This window comes from Corythoichthys intestinalis, chromosome 17 (genome assembly GCF_030265065.1).
Source record: "Corythoichthys intestinalis isolate RoL2023-P3 chromosome 17, ASM3026506v1, whole genome shotgun sequence".
NCBI lineage: Eukaryota > Metazoa > Chordata > Actinopteri > Syngnathiformes > Syngnathidae > Corythoichthys > Corythoichthys intestinalis.
The window spans coordinates 29,567,804-29,587,252 of NC_080411.1; the positions used below are offsets into that span (position 1 = coordinate 29,567,804).

General features: G+C 40.0%; 1 protein-coding gene across 7 annotated transcripts in view; it reads left to right on the forward strand.

The window, feature by feature from the left end:
• sec16a (SEC16 homolog A, endoplasmic reticulum export factor) overlaps positions 1-19,449 on the forward strand; it is a 36,752-nt gene that overhangs the window by 12,731 nt on the left and 4,572 nt on the right. For 6 of the 7 annotated variants that reach the window (XM_057818924.1, XM_057818923.1, XM_057818925.1 and 3 more), the window contains 25 exons: positions 63-214; positions 872-960; positions 1,046-1,169; positions 1,251-1,452; positions 3,657-3,840; positions 3,912-4,054; positions 4,130-4,191; positions 4,313-4,451; positions 6,728-6,970; positions 7,048-7,145; positions 8,341-8,422; positions 8,502-8,619; positions 8,691-8,802; positions 8,891-8,996; positions 9,496-9,636; positions 9,811-9,924; positions 10,000-10,201; positions 10,288-10,700; positions 10,762-10,809; positions 10,966-11,130; positions 12,365-12,451; positions 12,520-12,576; positions 12,658-12,778; positions 14,500-14,646; positions 15,740-15,819. In XM_057818924.1, the coding sequence (XP_057674907.1) occupies positions 63-214; positions 872-960; positions 1,046-1,169; positions 1,251-1,452; positions 3,657-3,840; positions 3,912-4,054; positions 4,130-4,191; positions 4,313-4,451; positions 6,728-6,970; positions 7,048-7,145; positions 8,341-8,422; positions 8,502-8,619; positions 8,691-8,802; positions 8,891-8,996; positions 9,496-9,636; positions 9,811-9,924; positions 10,000-10,201; positions 10,288-10,700; positions 10,762-10,809; positions 10,966-11,130; positions 12,365-12,451; positions 12,520-12,576; positions 12,658-12,778; positions 14,500-14,646; positions 15,740-15,819 (3,429 nt within the window). The remainder of the gene's footprint in view (positions 1-62; positions 215-871; positions 961-1,045; positions 1,170-1,250; positions 1,453-3,656; positions 3,841-3,911; positions 4,055-4,129; positions 4,192-4,312; positions 4,452-6,727; positions 6,971-7,047; positions 7,146-8,340; positions 8,423-8,501; positions 8,620-8,690; positions 8,803-8,890; positions 8,997-9,495; positions 9,637-9,810; positions 9,925-9,999; positions 10,202-10,287; positions 10,701-10,761; positions 10,810-10,965; positions 11,131-12,364; positions 12,452-12,519; positions 12,577-12,657; positions 12,779-14,499; positions 14,647-15,739; positions 15,820-19,449) is intronic. The other variant, XM_057818926.1, reaches the window with a different exon arrangement.

A 19,449-nucleotide genomic window follows, 5' to 3' on the forward strand; every position in this document is an offset into this window, starting at 1 on the left:
GCCTTGTTATTGAGAAGTTGAAGAAAGCCAAAAGTGACATGTTTTAAATTTATAAACATCAGGAGGGACCATATAGAAGCAGAGGTGATCCATGGTATGGCAGGTACGAGGGCCCCAACCCAGCTTACCGTGACCCAAACTATCAGTATCGAGAGCCTCAACCCGAGCGTCCCAGCTCCAGGACCAGTCAGTACTCTGACCGCCCCTCATCCAGGTTAGGGCAAGGGTGTCGTGTGAACCCACTTCCCATCTGTATGCTGTCTAGTGCTGCAACAATTAATCGATTAACTAGAGTATTGGATTAGAAAAAGATTCAAATTTAATTTTGCTGCGAGTATTCGTTTAACTAAAGTGGCGTTGTAGTGGTTTATTTTGAAAGTGTTTGCATTTAGTCTTATCGATTTGGGTGAATACACTGCCCTCTAGTCTGCTTCATTTCACATGCTCCATGTTAAGACAAACATAAGCCAAGTTTTTGTATGAGCTTATGATTTTTTTTAATGCATTCATAATTTAGTTTATAGGTATATTTAGCAGTTTTTTGTGGGAGAATGTGTCTGAACCATTTGTTAAGAACATTGTGAAAAAAAACATTGGCGTTTTATAGCATTTAAGCTAGTGTACTTTTGCTATGTAAGTTAGCCATTGTTCTTCTGTTGTACATAGATCCTTTTTTATTTTTTCATGCCGTTTGAGCTTCAGCTCAGATATTTTAATTTTTCATGTTCCTTATCAGGTTACTCCATTATTTGAAATAACTAGTTCATCGATTAATCGACTACTAATATAATCGATAGCTTCAATCCTAATGTTGTCTTTAATATGCTTTGCACTTTATCATTTTTTCTTTTGGTCCCTTTTCTCTCTTAAGGCAAGGCTACACTGAGGACTACCACAGAGCGAACCGAAGTGCCTATGATGAATATTATGCAAATTACGCCAAGCACTATGATTATGCGGGTATTAGAAATTCATTGTTGTCTGAATTTTGTAGAAATAAACTTCCCAAAATTGAAAGCATGAACCTCATTGTTGCTTTTACTAGGATACAACTATGGACACTATGACCCAAGATACAGAGGTTACTATGATCAGTCCTATTGGTCCACTTATGATGACGCATATAGAAGCAGAGACAACTACTATAATCAACAAATGTATCCAAACAGGTATATTTTATGAAAAATATGCTGAAACTTTACAGCAATTGGAACGACTTACTCATGTAAAATAATACATACTTTTTATAGGAAAGAAGGCTACGATGACCAGTGGCGCTACTACCCCGGGTACGATAGCAGCTTCGATGACGACTACCGGCGGCGAGGTGGCGATGCTTACAATGATGACTTTGACCGACGTAGTGTACACAGTGAACAGTCTGCTCACAGTGTACACAGCTCTCATAGCCACCACAGCAGACGAAGCAGCTTCAGCTCAAGGTCCCAACAGGTAGCCAGTTTCTAAAAGTCAGGTTTTTTTCCCTATTAAATTCTGCACTTAACCTATAGGTTGCCATTGACGGTGATAGACGTCCAATCCGTTTGAACTTGCGAGGACTTTTAGTTAACCTCCCAGTTTAAATCAATTGGACATCTGTTGCCAGCATCCATTGATGATTTTAAACTTGACCTGTCTTCCGACCTGTTGCCAGTTACTCAACTGAAAAATAGCTTTGTGTTTAACTAAATGTATCCAGATTCAATGCTGAGTAAGTAAAAGTGTTGAGTAAAAACGAAGAGATCGTTATTTGAGTATAAATATTCACAGTATGCATATTCACTTTTCACAAATTCACTTTGGTTTTTTTGGGGGGAGGGGATCCCATTCCGACTTGTTGCTACAGTGGTATGAATTGAATTGGAATTTCTCACATTTCTGCATAAAATCTCCATCTAATGTGATCTGATCTATGTCAAAATCACACAGATGAAATAACAGTGTCTGCTTTAACTAAAACCACCCAAACATTTATAGGTTTTCATATTTTAATGAGGATAGTATGCAAATAATGACAGAGGGCGGAAAAATAAGTGAACCATCACAGTTACTATTTTGTTCCCCCTCCCTTTGGCAGCAATAACTTCAACCAGATGCTTCCTGTAGCTGCAGATCAGTCTGGCACATCGATCAGGACTAACTGTGGCCCATTCTTCTCTACAAAACTGCTGTAGTTCAGTCAGATTCCTGGGATGTCTGGCATGAAACGCTGTCTTTAGGTCATGCCACAGCATCTTAATGGGGTTCAAGTCTGGAGTTTCACTTGGCCACTGCAGAACGTGTATTTTGTTCTGCTGAAACCATTGATTTACTTCTGTGTTTCGGATCATTGTCTTATTACAGCATCCATCTTTTTAGCTTCAACTATCTGACAAACGGCCTCAGATTTTCCTGCAAAATATCCTGATAAACTTTTTCATTCTTCCATTAATGATTGCAAGTTGTCCAGGCCCTGAGGTAGCAAAACAGCCCCAAATCATGATGCTGAAGCACGGTGGGGATGAGATGTTGATGTTGGTGAGCTGTTCCATTTTTCCTCTACACATGACGTTGTGTGTTACTCCCGATCAATTCAACTTTGCTTTTATCAGTCCACAAAGTATTTTGCCAAAACGTCTATGCACTATCCAAGTGCCTTTTTGTGAACATTAAACGAACAACGTTTTTTTAAAGCCCGCAGTGGCTTCCTCAATGGAGTCCTCCAATGAACACCATTCTTGGTCATGGTTTTACATATAGTGGATGTGAAAGACTTGTGACTTTGTATATTGTGACTCAATATTGCCATCTAGTGTATTTGTTGAGCTTTCAGTAAATGATACTGCAGCCATGCCCCAATGCATGATGGGAAGTGGAACCATGATGGGAAGTAAAACCATGACTGTGCGTCATGCTACCAATGGATATATCTTCTCTGCTTTGGGGAATAACTTAAGGTGTTAAGACAAAGATCAATTGCCACCTTGCTTCTTCACATTGCTTCCCAAGATATTTCTAATCATAGGGAGAGTGATTGCAAGGTTTTAGCCAATTGAAGAAAGGCTCCAAAGGCTGCCAAAATTCACTCTCCTCATTTTGCGCTGCCCTGTATCTCTTTATATAGGTAAAACGGCGTCATTACAGATTGTGCGCAACAATGAGTGAGAGAGTCATGCAGTGCATATATTAATAGCGTTAAATATTTTAACGTGACACATTTTTAATAAATTAATTGCCGCCGTTATCGGGATATTGTTGATAACCCTACCTTAAGCCTAAACTAAAGACTCTGGATGAGTGTAACATATTATGTCTGTAACATTAAATACAATTAGAAAATGATTTAATTAAAATATATATATATTTAAAAAAAGGCATGGCAGATATTTTTTTGCCGATTCTGATACTTTGAAAATGACGTGATCGGACCCGATCATGCCGATCGATCGGGACATCTCTACCAATAAATGTTTGGGTGGTTTTAGTTAAAGCAACACTGTATTTTTATCTGTGTGATTTTGAAAAAGATTAGATCACATTTGATGGTGATTTTATGCAGAAATGTGAGAAATTCCAAAAGGTTCAGATACTTTTTCATTCCACGGTATCTCAAACTCTGTGTGAATATCGGCTCATTGTCTGATGCCAAATTGTTTGCCCTCCCTCAACACTTAAAGAGTCAAGCATATAGGAGCCAGCCAGACTTGGTGTCAGCGGTCTATGATGCCACGTCATCCACACTGCCTGTGGACTATTCTTATGGACAATACCCAAACCAAACTGACGCATCCCAGAATTATGGCCAGTACCTTTATCCCTCAGAGTACACATCAGACAGCACCTGGATCGCTCCTGAACAACGTAAGTATTGCTTCATCTTTAAAGATGATGACTACTTGCTCGCTCTCATGTGTGCAAGGTTCTCCCTCTAGCACCCCCCCGTCCGGCCACTCCGGAGAAGTTCACCATGCCCCACCGTTGCGCCCGCTTTGGACCCGGTGGTCATCTCGTCCAGGTTCTGCCCAATCTTCCTTCAGCGGGACAGCCTGCTCTTGTTGATATTCACAACTTGGAGGTACATTTAAAATCACTGATGTATATAGCTTTAGTCTACTATGTAATTGAAAATGTATTATTTTATAATTATCAGACAATGTTGCAGAACTCTTTGGATCAGGAAGAACTACGATCTTTCCCTGGGCCGCTTGTGAAGTAGGTCAATCTTCTCGTGGAATCTAACTTTTAAGTCCTCTTCTATCATTTGTGAACTGATCTTTCTAAACCTGTTTTTTCTCTAACTTCACAAACATGTCACATTTGACATCTGGCTCAGGGAGGAGACCCACAAGGTGGATGTGATAAAGTTCTCCCAGAACAAAGCGGTGGCATGTTCCCATGACAACAACCTCTTAGACCGAGACTCCGCCCGCCTACTTTGGGACTTCATCGTGCTGCTGTGTAGACAAAATGGGGTAAGATTGCCACAAACTGTATGTACAACCGACCCTCATTATCCGCATTAAGAAAATATGTGTTGTTCAGTGCCGTGTCTTTTTTTCTGGCTGAGACGAGCCTTCCTGACAAAATCAAAATGTTCCTCATAAAATATCCAGAATGCTCCTGAGAAGTGATGATAGGGGTTGGTATCTCTGTATAGGAAAAAGTGATTTATGCTACTACTGTAAATATAGTCCGTATTAAAAGTCCTGGTAGATGAAAGTTTAAACTGCAGCGACAATGGCTCGGCCCAGAGCTGTAGCTAGTCATTTAAGTAATCAAGAGAAGGATGGTTATAAGGCCCTCCACAACTACATGGTCTGATTTAGGCAAAAACATCATTGTGCTATATATTTACAAAGCTTGAAGTTCCATGAATTAGTAGATCAACTACTACTCCGAAGGATTTTCTTGTTACTAATCAACAGTAATATGAAAAATTGTTGTTTGATATGACTTTGTTTATATTGGAAATCATCTTTCATAAGTAGATAAGAGAGTTAATTGGCAAATATTTAGGTTTACAGTGATCCCTCGCTATTTAAAAAAAATAAATAAATAAATAAATACCAGATGAGCTGTCCCGAGCCTATTGCTTAGTCTCACTCTCGCTAACTCCCTCTGTCTCCCTGCTCTTTGTTCCCCAGGCAGGCAGTGCATGTTCACTGGACTTGCTTATTAAAGTTAAGGATGTTGACAACTGTTTGTGTTTGAGCTTGCCAGAGTCACGGGCTTCAAAAGCGCCGCATGCGTCAATCATCATTTAACTTTTTAAAAGTTTTTGTGGCAACTCAAGTGAGAGGTTTTGCGTAGACTCACTGAATTAAGTGCTGCCTTGGAACAGACAGGCTCTGTGTGTGCATCGCGCAGGCGGGGGGATAACGAGGCGCACACTGGAATGAATGTGTGTGGCGACGTTCGAGGCAGCTGGACGTGTTGTGTTCGTGGCAATAAACGCCACATGTTAAAGTGATCCTGAGCAGTTTGTAATTTCCACATGTTACTCCAAGAGTCACAGCCAAGGGAGGTAACGGAAGCATTAATAAAGCCAAGCGTTTTTCTACTACAATACAGTACTTTATTAAAATCTTGAGGATCTTGAACTTCTTTGCCTTGAGGAACTGAGGTAGAGATTGAAGTATGCGATGGAGCACCATCCTGCTGCAGAATTTGTCCCTTTTTAGGGTTAGGAATGTAAGAAGCAGCTAAGATTTGTTGATATTTTAGACTATTTATGTTGCCTTCCACCCTGCAGATCTCTCGCACACCCCCATACTGGATGTAACCCCAGACCATGATTTTGCCACCACTAAACTTCACTCTTTTCTGAGTGAATCTCGGATCCATGCCAGCTCCAGTAGGTCTCCTGCAATATTTGCGGCGACTGTGGTGTATAATTCAATGGAAGATTCATCTGAAAATCCACCTTTTGCCACTTTTCCAGCGTCCATCCTTTTGACAGGCTGTGGGCCTTGTCAAATGCCACATGGTTTTTTAATTGTCTGCACCCTGAGAGATAGTCTGAAATATCAACAAATCTTAGCTGCCTCTTACATTTCTTACCATAAAAAGGGACAAATTCTGCAGCAGGATGGTGCTCCATTGCATACTTCAATCTCTACCTCAAAGTGCCTCAAGGCAAAGAAGATCAAGATGCTCCAGGACTGGCCAGCCTAGTCACCAGACATGAACATCATTAAGCATGTCTGGGGTAGGATGAAAGAGGAAGCATGGAAGACGAAACCCAAGAATGTTGATGAGCTCTGGGAGGCATGCAAGACTGCTTTATTTGATGTTCCTGATGACTTCATCAATAAATTGTATGAATCCTTGCGGAAACCCATGGAAGTCATACAAAATATTAAATTTGGATCTCACAGCACCATTATTTAATTCGCTTATGTTATGTAACATTTTTTTGTATTTTAAGTACATTTTTTGTTCAATTTTCACACTACTTTCTGTAAGCGACAAAACTTATGTTTTGCCAAAATTTGACCTTATGTCTTCATTAGATAATTAATCTTTTTTCAGTGAAACAAATATATTTTTGTACATTCGACATCATTTGGGAGGGTCTTAGGTTTCATATGAGCCATTTCTGAAACCAATTGACTGATTAAAAGTCAGGTTATATGCCATTGTATCTACAAAATGGATAAGCGACAAGACTTTTGTCAGAGACTGTACAGTGTGTGTGTGTGTATATATATTAGACAAATTTTCTCACCATAACACTTGTATCCTCAAGACTGTGGTAGGCACCGACATTGCCGACCTGTTGCTGAAGGAGCATCGCTCCGTGTGGCTACCAGGCAAGAGTCCGAATGAAGCAAACCTGATTGATTTCAACAATGAGCCGTTGGCCAGAGCCGAAGAGGAGCCAGGAGCTGGACCCCTGTCCCTCTTGTCAGATACCTTCATGACGGTGCCAGAAAATGTTGGAAAAGAAACGGAGCGCTTCAGGGAGCTGCTGTTGTTTGGTCGCAAGAAGGTAAAAAAGATGTCATTAATGTTGCGTCAGTATGTTTCATGCTAACTGTAAAACATTTTCCTTTTTCTGCTTATCAGGATGCACTTGAAGCAGCTATGAAAGCAGGTCTGTGGGGCCACGCCCTCCTGTTGGCCAGTAAGATGGACAACAGGACACATGCACGTGTCATGACAAGGTGAGTGTTCCCCTTTCTGAAGAGTACCATCTTCTATACAGTATGGTATATAAAAATGGCATATTAGTTAGCACTCCAGACTTTTTTGATGTTTTAAAAAAGATTTTCCTGCATTATTTTATTTTTAGATTGTCATAGAACAAGTAAGTTTACTTGGAAACTGTTTGTTTCAGTATTTTGTATTTTGACTATTTAAAATGTCCTGTAATTCTCCAATGAGCCAAGTCCTGCTTAATTATTCATCCTTTTCAACAATAATACATAAGGATGTGCCGGATCCGATCACGTGATCGGAAATCGGGCAGATCGGGCCATTTTTCAGAGGATTGGAATTTGGTGAAAAGGATTGGGTTTTTAATTTAAAAATATTTATAGATATTTTGTTGTGCTGGCTAAAGTCTCCAGTGTTAAGAGCCAGTTGACATTTTATAGGATGTTACTGCCACCTTGTGGTTATAATTAGTTTAGTGCTACAACGATTAATTGATTAACATGAGTATTTTGATTAGAAAAAAAGCGTTGAATCAAATTTTGCTGCTTCAAGGGTTCGTTAAAGTGGCGTTGTGATGGTTTGTTTTGAATATGTTGCATTTAGTATTATTGATTTGAGTGGGTACACTGCCCTCTAGTGGCAACAGTGAATATGACATAACTCATCTAATATGGCTGAATCCAGCTGCTCCCTAAGGTCAACAGGAGGTTGTAAGTTTTTGTTTCAGCTAATATGTTTGTTTATGCATCTGTAATTTATTTTATTTTGCAGCTTTTTGTGCAATATGTGTTTGACTGATTCGTTGGGAGCATTGTAAAAAAAAATTTTTTTTTTTTAAAGTTGGCATTTAAGCTAATACTTTTGCCATGCAAGTTAGCCAGTATTTCTTTTGTTCGACTTATATCCACATTTATTTATTTTTTTTATGCCGATTGAATTTTTAAAAAAAAATTTTTTTTAGTACAAGAATATATATGTTTTATACACCGCATCACAGTACAGTACTGTAACATCTTTGGAACTTCTGTTCAACTTAAAAATAAAAACTTTTTTTTTTTTTTTTTGGGGTATCTAATGGGTACTCGGTATCAGCAGATTCTCGAACTCTGGTGACTCGGGTGCAAAAATATGCTGTCGGGACAGCCCTAGTAATACCGGTCCTTATATTTTGTTTGTTTTCATTTGTGTTTATTTCTTCGACAGGTTTGCAAATAGCTTGCCCATCAATGACCCTCTCCAGACAGTGTACCAACTCATGTCTGGTAGAATGCCTGCTTCAGCTACTGTAAGTGCTTTAGTTCTTTGTACGAAGAATTCATTAAAATGCTGTAGTATTGGGGTATGCCATTTTTGTTTGTCTGCAGTGCTGTGGAGAGGAGAAGTGGGGTGACTGGCGCCCTCACCTGGCCATGGTTTTGTCAAACCTCACACATACATTGGACCTGGACACTCGCACTATTACCACCATGGGGGACACGCTTGGTATGCTAGAACTGCAGCTGAAGACATTTAAATAAATGAGCACAACAAGATGATGTGTTTTTGTTTACTAGCTTCAAAGGGGCTGATTGACGCTGCACATTTCTGCTATTTAATGGCTCAAACTGATCTGGGCGTTTACACCAAAAAGAGCACCAAGATGGTTCTGGTTGGCTCTAATCACAGGTGAGGAGCCGATGTTTACATTTTTGTTTGAATATCTCCGTGATGGGAAAGAATTGGAGTTAAATTAATTTCTGTGTATCCACTTCAGTTTACCCTTCTCCCACTTTGCGACTAATGAAGCTATCCAGAGGACAGAAGCCTATGAGTATGCTCAGTCTCTGGGCTCCCAGCCTTGCCCCTTGCCCAATTTCCAGGTATTTTATTTAATCTTTTTTTTTTTTTTTTCTTTTTTAAAGAATTCTCAGAATGTTAAAAAAATACCATGTGGTACATTCTGATAAATTTGAAGGAGGAATTGCACTTTTCTCAGACATTTGCAGTGTATACGTGTGGTCTTAAAAAGTCCGGAAATGTCTTAAATCCAATAATTTCAATTTAAGGCCTTAAAATGTCTCATAATCTTAAAATCTAACAAAAGTGTCTTAAAAATCAATTGATGTACTTTTATTTATAACCTACATAAACTTCAGTCTCGCTTATAAATGTTTCGATTTTTGAGGACGCCAAAACCCAACTACATAGCGGAACCACCTGTGCTGCCTGCTCATTTTCCTTCAAGTCTTGTTTATGTTTTTTTTGCAGGTATTATTGATGTGAAATGGGTCTTAAACTGTATTCAATATAGTCTTTTAAAAAGTCTTAAAATTGGCCTGTTGAAACTTGCAGAGACCCTGATGTAATTTCTCTTGTAAGGTCTTCAAGTTGATCTATGCATGCCGCTTGGCTGAAGCAGGCCTGAGTGCTCAGGCATTCCAATACTGTGAAGTCATCTCTAGGACTGTCCTTGTGCAGCCATCCTATTACTCCCCTGTATTCATTAGCCAAGTCATTCAGGTAAGGTCCTTCTTGATTGATAAAATTCAAGAACAGTAAAAATAAAGAGAGATTAGAAATACATGTTAATGTAAAGCTCCATAGATTGAATAAAATCTGCACATAGGCCACATGGTTAAGAAGAAATCATAATTTTGTCTAAATGTAATATTACTGATATTAATGTTTTAACAGATGTCTGAAAAGCTGCGGTTCTTTGACCCGCAACTGAAGGAAAAGCCTGAGCAGGAGTTGTTCAATGAGCCTGACTGGTTGATTCAACTCAGACATCTGGATGGGCAGATCCGAGTGAGTAGGAAGACAATTTGGCGTTCTAAAGTGTGAGTTGAACTCAAAATACTCGTGCTTCTCGGATTCATCCAGACAGGGGGAATAACCTACAACGGTGGCAGAACAAGCCCTGCACAACTTACGAGCAGTAGCCCTAGCTCGGACCTGGATCAGCCCAGTCCAGGTGAACCTTACAACATGTCAATGGAGTCGGATGGCCCAGGTCCTGACAATCCATTGATGAGCTCCTTGCTGCCTGGTCCGACACCACAAGGAATACAGCTCGTGCCTCCAGGTTTGTGCGTCAGTGTGATCTATTTTATTACAAAGTAGTTGGTTGTAATTCTGACTTGATTTAATATTATCTCATTTTTCTGTTAGCTCCTGCCTCCATCCTCCAAGATGGAATGGGCCCTCCTCAACCCCCCTGCGATGTGCCGCAGTTCTACCCGGTACCTCCCAGTGGGCCAACCGGCCATGTACCTTTGCCGGGCTACCCTTCACACGATCCTGCCTATGCGCCTCCCCAGTTCCAGCCTCCACCCATGCAGTCAGAAATGTACCCGGGAGCTCACCAGCAGCCCGGGCCCCCAGCCCTTCATATGGGTCAAATGTCACCTGTCACGCCCCTGCCCCAGGTGCCCCATTCGCCGGTTCAAGGCAGCCACCCGCATATGCCACCATCGCCCGGGCACATGGGCGCACCGCCGGAAATGGAAATCAACCAACCGATATCACCGCACAGAAGCCCCCTTACGCCAAAGATGGACTTCTATGACCACATGGCACAACTGGTCAGGGCTACGCACAATTTGAAACAACGTGCAGTGCTTACAACTCAAATCTTTTGTGTAGGCGCCTGGCAGGAGATCGAGGACCACGTCACAGTCTTCAGTCCACCGGGTAAGTTGGGCTACGGTCACACAGCAGGTCAAGTCAGATTTTTTGGCCCATATTCTAACCACAAAAGAGGCAAACCACTCTCAACCAGCAAACTGCATCTGTAACATGTTGTAAAGCTTGTCTACTGTTGTCTCACTCGGGCTTCCTGAATTTTAGGCCTCGGGACGACGCTCTCGCACAACCTCCGAATCCTCCACTCACTCCGGTGGGCGTGACCGGAGCAATTCAGCTGCCAAGCAGGCTTCACCGCCACCTCCTCCTATTCCTGAGCAGCCTCGCAAAGAGGAGGGCAAGAAAACCAAGAAGGAATCTCCCAAAAAGGTTTTGATATATATACCTCTACAGTACAAGTACATTGCAGTGTTCTTGATAAATGGCGCAAAACACTCAGGTGACTTGAAGTTCCGCTCTGAGACAATCAATTTGGGCAAATTTCAAAATTGTCCAATATGCATGTGTGATACATCATTTTCTGGGGGAAGAAACATTTTGAACAGGAGGGCATTTAAAAAAAAAAAAAATTGAAATTTTAAACAGCAAAACCCTAACTGGAGGTGAGAGCACGCAAGTTTTACAGAATTACAGACGCCATGATTTTAACGAGATATTATCGTGTACTTACCTCTTTTTGATCCAAAAACTCCATAAAGCATGTATCACTGAGTGTCAAGACACAGCTGTGAATGGCCACAGCTGGATTTTTGGGGGATTTTATGGATGAAACATGGTAATATAACAAGGGTCGCGATGCAGAAATCGCAGACATCAAGTAGTGGTCGAGATTTTCTTTTCATATATTTACCCTTTTAAACTTTTTTTTTTCTCAATTTTTCTTTGTCTGGATTGATTATTTATCATCTAAAATATCGGGGAACATTATTTAAACATTATTTTTCAATTTTTCTTTGGATCGATTATCTAACATATGGGGGGAAATGCGACAGTAACGAAAAAAATACAGTTAAGCAATAGTTATGAGGTAGATATCCATGACTTTTTTACAAACGCTAATTTTTTCATTGTGACGTAATTTGTTTAAAAGTTTAAAATGTGCAAGTGAATAATTTTTTAAAGTCGTTTTTTTTTTTTTTTTTTAAACGAAATATTAGGCATCAATTAATGATTCTAAGCTAAAAATGACAGACATTTCGGATGATAAATACGATTACTTACCTTGTTTTTATGGCTAGGTTGAAACAAAAGCGGTTGCGCGACGTCTGTAAATGGGGTTTTCCAGGGTAAAACGGACAAATTAAAAATAGTTTGTTTGGGGGCTTATTGCGCCATGAATCTGCTATGGCAGCAAATAGACATATTGTTCTATCAAACACAACAGTTGTTTTGGCTTAAAATACAGCAGTTTATTTTAAAGAGGGGTGCAAGAGCAGAAACTGCTTTTTCAGCCTTGTCTGTGTTTTCCGCCAAATATAAAATGCACTTTAACGTTTAAGTTTTCAGGTGAATCCAATATGATCTTGTTCAATGTTTCAACACATAACCTGTAAGCACTATGGCTGAATAACAAGATTTCATTAGAGGTCTGTATCAATGACAGAGTGGCGGCGGTGTGGGCTGGCTCACGACATGGCTTTACAGGAAGGGCAAAAATGAGGCTCACCTGCCAGACGACAAAAACAAATCCGTAAGCCGCTATCTTTTGTAAAATCCCAAACGGAGCTCCAACTTGCTGACGGCCGCTGTCTTTGTCAGATTGTGTGGGACGAAAAGAAGCAGAAATGGGTGGACTTGAATGAGCCAGAGGAAGAGGTTTGGACAACATATCTACTAAATAAATGAGCTGCGGGGATATTTCGTTAAAATTCTAATGTTGTTTTTTACCCCGTTCAGAGTAAACCCCTTGCACCGCCTCCCTCTGGCTTCCCCAAGATGGCTCCCATGCCTGTTCCTCCAGGTTCCGCTGCGCCCCCGAGTAGCGGTCCTCCAGTCAACATGTTCTCCAGGAGAGCTGGTAAGATCCAGATCACAGTTACATAATCTTAGCAGGTGTTTTTTTTTCTGTGGAAACGATTCTAAGCTACAACTTCAATTCCAATTAAGTTGGGACTTTGTAGTAAACATACAGTAAATAAAAACACAACATAATGATTTGAAAATCATGTTCTAGCTATATTTTATTGAATACAACACAAAAACAAGTTATTTAATGTTCAACAGTGTTGTTTTTGGCAGCCATTTTAATTTTCGTCTTAGTCTTTTGGACAAAAATGCTTATTAGTCTTAGTCATATTTTAGTCATTTCAAAACGTGTTCGTCTTCACCTAGTTTTAGTCAATGAAAACTTAAATTTCGTCTAGTTTAAGTCGACAATTCTCAAAATGTTTTCGTCTATAAACTTCAAAAGTTTTAGTCCATGAATAAATAACTAAATAAATAAAAGGTTTCCAACAATTTCGAATGAGCATGACAGACGAGCACGTAACTGTAGAGTCTACAAGGACATCACCATTTTCATGGTAATACACACTCAGTAGGAAAACAGCACATTATTTGCAATTAAATAAACTTACCTGGACGCCCCGAACTGTATGTAAAATGTTTTCTGAGAGTCTACACTAGGACAAATAATTTTCTCCAGGGTATTTTGCCGACTATTTTTATACCTGTCCACACTTCGTTTAAGGTGCGTTTAAGGGCCCCCCTGCTTCTGCAAGGTACGCCTGCATTTGCGCAAACTACGTCATCGCCCGTGCGGTTTACCTCTTAACCAGAAACTCATTCCTTGCCCGCGGCAAATTTCGAAATTACTACACCTTCAAGACTGTCATTATTTTGTGATCACCGTTTTTTCCGTGATCGCAATCGAACGCATCATGCAGGAGCGAGAGTGGAAGGGAGAGCAAGCTCGGCTTTTACGAGCAGGAGCAGAGTTGTGATTGAAATAAATCTTTATAAAACAACGAAAGCCTGACATCATTACTTGAGATGTTACAATCGATGCTCAGTTGTGCTCTCACCACTTGGAAAATAACAAATAGAAGAATATGTTGTGGCGCTGGGTATATTTCCTGGAAGCCGCAACCAGGCTGCTTGTGCATAAAAGTGGCGATCAAAGAAGTGGCAACAGTTTTGACAGGCAGAAATGTCTTGGAATAAAAACTGATTGTGCGCCTCTTTGACTGGGGGTAACACGCAGGGCACTTTTTGGGGTTTAATTTTCCTCTATGCATTTTTATATATAGTACTTATGTTCAGTCGACATTGAGTTTGGGGGGGCCAGCCCTGCAGCTGACTGATGTAAAAAACGCTCATCTCCACCTCATCTGCAATGGGAGGACCCCAAATGGGGACTGAATTGAAGCATATTATTGAGACGTCGTTTGAAGGTTCAAGAAAAATGTGTGGAAAAGAAAAGAGCAGGAATGTCACGTCGTGATCGTCCGTCGTTGTTTACATGCTGTCACGCCGTACTAAAAACAGCGACGGCATGACGTCCCTTCCTGAATGTCCGAATGTTGTATAGAGACAGCAGTCCATATTAGGCGGCGCGAAGGCGGGTAAAGCCAAGGCTGAATAGGAAAGCAGTACTTGTGTACTGTGTTTGAAATGATACACCTCGATTGAAAGACACTTTGTGTGTCGAGACAAGAATATTATATATGAGATTAAAGATTGAGGTACATTTCTGATTACAAATATAAAACCAAAAACATGTCCATCTTTCCTCTTCAGGTTTGAAGAGCAGATATGTTGATGTGCTGAACCCTGGCGGCGGCGGCACCAAACCAGCCGGGGTGGGCCCCCCTGCTCCTCCTATGGAACTCTTTGCTCCTCTCGCGCCTATGTCCATGCCCACCAACTTATTTGTGCCTAGTTCAGGTGCGTGACACAAAAATTACTTGCCTTGTTCAGGTCTCGAAATTCATTTATATTTACCTGTGTCAAATTTTGTTAAGGCATGTTAGTCAATAAAAATATTTTTTAGAAAAATAAAGTTAATTCATATTTATGAAATACTGAACCGCTTATCCTCACCAGGGTCGCGGGGGTGCTGAAGCCTATCTGAGGTCACAACAGGCAGGAGGCAGGGTACACCCTGACCTGGTTGCCATCCAATCGCAGTCATAATATATAATTTTATCATATAAATGACTAACTAAACTAAACTAAACTAAACTAGTCATCAGTCAGGATAAAGGCTGACTGTTTTGAGGAAATCTGGGTGATTCCAGAATTTGAGGATATTCTGGGTTTAAAATCCTTCAAAAATAGTCCAATCAAATCAATTTATATAGCCGTTTACAAAAACCTTAGAGGTCCACAAAGTATTTTACAACGAAGCAAAATATAGTTCATGATAAATAAAAGGCAGGAAAGTACTTGGCAGAACAACAATACGTCGCATTAGAAGTCAAATCTTTAGTTTTCTGATTTCTTCTTCCATATTGATCACCAATAGGTAATTAACTATCAAACTCCTAAGTCGCTCGGTGCACAGATCAATGGTAAAAATTTTATTGAATTAGTTTGGGGTGTTTTCAATACTTGGCATAGTCGCAGGTAACAAGATTGTAAATACTGTATGTACTTATTTTAGCCTATTCTCAGGAGCAGAAGCTAGCTGTTTAGCTAACTTTAATGCTGACTAAAGGGACAAACGTACATTTGGTAACTGCAGAATGGAAACGTTTTAAAAGACGGAGGAAAAACGAAACCACTCAATAGAATTGAATTTTTGCAGATGATTCCAGTGTGGTTTGGTTAGGAAACATTCCTACTGCCACACAGTTTTATTTCGCCGTTTACAAAGCAGTGAATCGTACAATGTATTTCAAACTATGACTCACTGATTATATTTTTCTACATGTGCTCGTCGCAATTGAGATGCGGTTAACTTCTAACCCTGCGGTTACAAAACATTTAAGGACTGAATCATTAACATGATTATTGCTTGACCAATTTTCTGCCGTAGCCCCCAGTGATCAGCAGCCGATGGAAGGCAGCGAAGGAGGACTTCAGAAGCAGACATCGCCAAACAGCTCTGTTCCACAGGCATGTGATTTTTTAAAGATTTTATTTTACTTTTTATTTTACACCCTCATCACTCGACAGCGCTGTTTTACAGATTAAATAAAGCCTGTATGTAAGGCACTTTAGCCACGCATCGACAGTAGTCGTAATTAATAGAAACCTAGCCCTTCGCAGGGCTGTTACGTTAGCAAGGTACAGTAACGTTAATCTTATTTATTAGCGCAGAGAAATCTACTGCTTTAAGATGGTGGCTGTTTACTAACTATATACATGTAATATCTATGAGACGCATCGGACGCTACCACTGTAGCATTATGTGTATGGGGAGAGAGTGTAAATACGAGTACAAATATTTTTTAAACTATCTATCCCCATAAATGTAGGCGTAGTTTGTGGCAACGTCGGCGTCGTTTGCTTCCAGTAGCGGCTGTTGGCTGCAGTCAGGTATTATTGCTTCTTCCTCTACGCACGTGACATCAACGTGTTGTGCCGCATTAAAAGTAGTCCAGGCAAAACGTCATGCTTAGAGCTGGCAAAATTAAACAATTTGAACGACTCAAGGCGGAGAAAATGCCTCTATCAATTTTTAAAATCCAGTTATTCGAATTAATACGAGTAATCGTTTCAGCTCTAGTCAAAACCCCATGCCAAAAACCAAAAAGAAAACATCAAATTTACATACACAAATGTTAACAACAAGCCTAATAAAGTGCTTGGGTAGCATAATATGTTTCCACCGAAATGTATTTATTTATTCCACGGAGTTGTGTCCACCGGCGGTCTCACTCTGACAAGTCATGTCGCACGCGCGCAGCAAACCACTCTGGGCACAGTTGTCCGTTCAATTGGCTGAAATTGCTGGCTGGCTGTGGCCATTCATAGCTGTGTCTTAACACCCTGTGATAAATGCTACATGGAGTTTTTGGATCGAAACAAGGTATAGTGCGGCAAATAAATATTTTGTCAACCACCAATTGTGCAAGTTCTCCTGCTTGAAAAGATTAGAGAGGCCTGTAATTGTCAACAGGGGTAAACCTCAACCATGAGAGACAGAATGTGGGGGAAAAAAAACAGAAAATCACATTGTTTGATTTTTAAAGAATTTATTAGCAAATCATGGTGGAAAATAAGTATTTGATCAATACCAAAAGTTCATCTCAATACTTTGTTATGTACCCTTTGCTGGCAATAACGGAGGCCAAACGTTTTCTGTAACTCTTCACAAGCTTTTCACACCCTATTGCTGGTATTTTGGCCCATTCCTCCATGCAGATCTCCTCTAGAGCAGTGATGTTTTGGGGCTGTCGTTGGGCAACACGGACTTTCAACTCCCGCCACAGATTTTCTATGGGGTTGAGATCTGGAGACTGGCTAGGCCACTCCAGGACCTTGAAATGCTTCTTACGAAGCCACTCCTTTGTTGCCCTGGCTGTGTGTTTGGGATCATTGTAATGCTAAAAGGCCCAGCCACGTCTCAACTTCAATGCCCTTGCTGATGGAAGGAGATTTTCACTCAGAATCTCTCGATACATGGCCCCATTCATTCTCTCCTTTACACAGATCAGTCGTCCTGCTCCCTTCGCAGAAAAACTGCCCCAAAGCATGATGTTTCCACCCCCATGCTTCACAGTGGGTATGGTGTTCTTTGGATGCAGTTCAGTATTCTTTCTCCGAACCTGTGTTTCTACTAAAAGTTGTATTTTGGTTTCATCTGACCATAACACATTCTCCCAGTCCTCTTCTGGATCATCCAAATGCTCTCTAGCGAACCGCAGACGGACCTGGACGTGTACTGGCTTCAGCAGGGGGACACGTCTGGCAGTGCAGGATTTGAGTCCCTGGTGGCGCATTGTGTTACTGATAGTAGGTTTGTTACTGTGGCCCCAGCTCTTTGTAGGTTATTCACTAGGTCCCTCCGTGTGGTTCTGGGATTTTTGCACACCGTTCTTGTTATCATTTTGACGCCATGGGGTGAGATCTTTCTTGCACTGAGCCCCAAATTGAGGGAGATTATCAATGGTCTTGGATGTCTTCCATTTTCTAATAATTGCTCCCACAGTTGATTTCTTAACACCAAGCGTTTTACCTATTGCAGATTCAGTCTTCCCAGCCTGGTGCAGGTCTACAATTTGTCTCTGGTGTCCTTCGACAGCTCTTTGGTCTTGGCCATAGGAGTTTGGAGTGTGACTGACTGAGGTTTTGGACAGGTGTCTTTTATACCGATAATGAGTTAAAACAGGTGCCAATATTACAGGTAACGAGCAGAGCCTCGTTAGAAGAAGTTAGACCTCTTTGACAGCCAGAAATCTTGCTTGTTTGTAGGTGACCAAATACTTATTTCCACTCTAATTTGGAAATAAATTCTTTAAAAATCAAACAATGTGATTTTCTGTTTTTTTTCTTTTTCTTTTTTTTTTTAACACATTCTGTCTCTCATGGTTGAGGTTTACCCCTGTTGACAATTACAGGCCTCTCTAATCTTTTCAAGCAGGAGAACTTGCACAATTGGTGGTTGACTAAATATTTATTTGCCCCACTATACCTTGTTTCGATCCAAAAACTCCATGTAGCATTTATCACTGGGTGTTAAGACACAGCTATGAATGGCCACAGCCAGATTTTTTTGGGATTTCATGGGTGAAACATGGTGATATAACAAGGGCCGTGATGCAGAAATCGCAGACAACAAGGAGTGGTTGAGATTTTCTTTTTCATATAGTTACCCTCTTAAACATTATTCTTCCATTTTTCTTTGTTTGGATTGATTATCAACTAACATATCGGGGAAAATGCGACAGTAACAAAAAAAAAAAACAATTTCAGCAATAGTTATGAGGTAGATATCCGTGACTTTTTTTTACAGACGCCAATATTTTCATTGTGACGTAATTTGTTTAAAAGTTTAAAATATGCGAGTAAATATTTTTTTTAAGTTGTTTTCTTTTTTTAAACTAAATATTAGACATCAATTAATGATTCTAAGCTAAAAATGACAGACATTTTCAATAATTACAATTACTTACCTTCTTTTTATGGCTAGGTTGAAACAAGCGGTTGCGCGACGTCTGTAAACGGGGGTTTTCAGGGTAAAACGGGCAAATTAAAAATAGTTCGGGGGCTTAATGCACCATGAATCTGCAATGGCAGCATATACACATATTGTTCTATCAAATACAACAGTTGTTCTGGCTTAAAATACTGCAGTTTCTTTTACAGAGGAGTGCAAGAGCAGAAACTGCTTTTTCAGTCTTGTCTGTTTTCTGCCATATATAAATACGGGAGGGCAATATTATTTTTCAAATGATTTTTTTCTTTGATTGAAAATATTTTATTGAAGCAACTTTTTTGGGGATTGAATTATTTACATAAATGTCCTACTCATAATATGGCCCAAACACAAAAGGGATTGCTAAAATCAAAGAAAACTTTTAAAATGAAAAATTAAGTGTTTAAATGCAAATTTTGGAGTCTCAAATATTTTTTTTGCATTAAAATACTTTTCTTCTATGATTTAAATTTTTCTTATTTTGATTGAAGTGATTTTTCTTTAAAAAAAATATATATTTTTGTATGAAGCAACTTATTTTTTGTCTGAATAATAAAGACACAAATGTCCAAGCCAAAATGTGGCCCAAACACAAAACATTACTT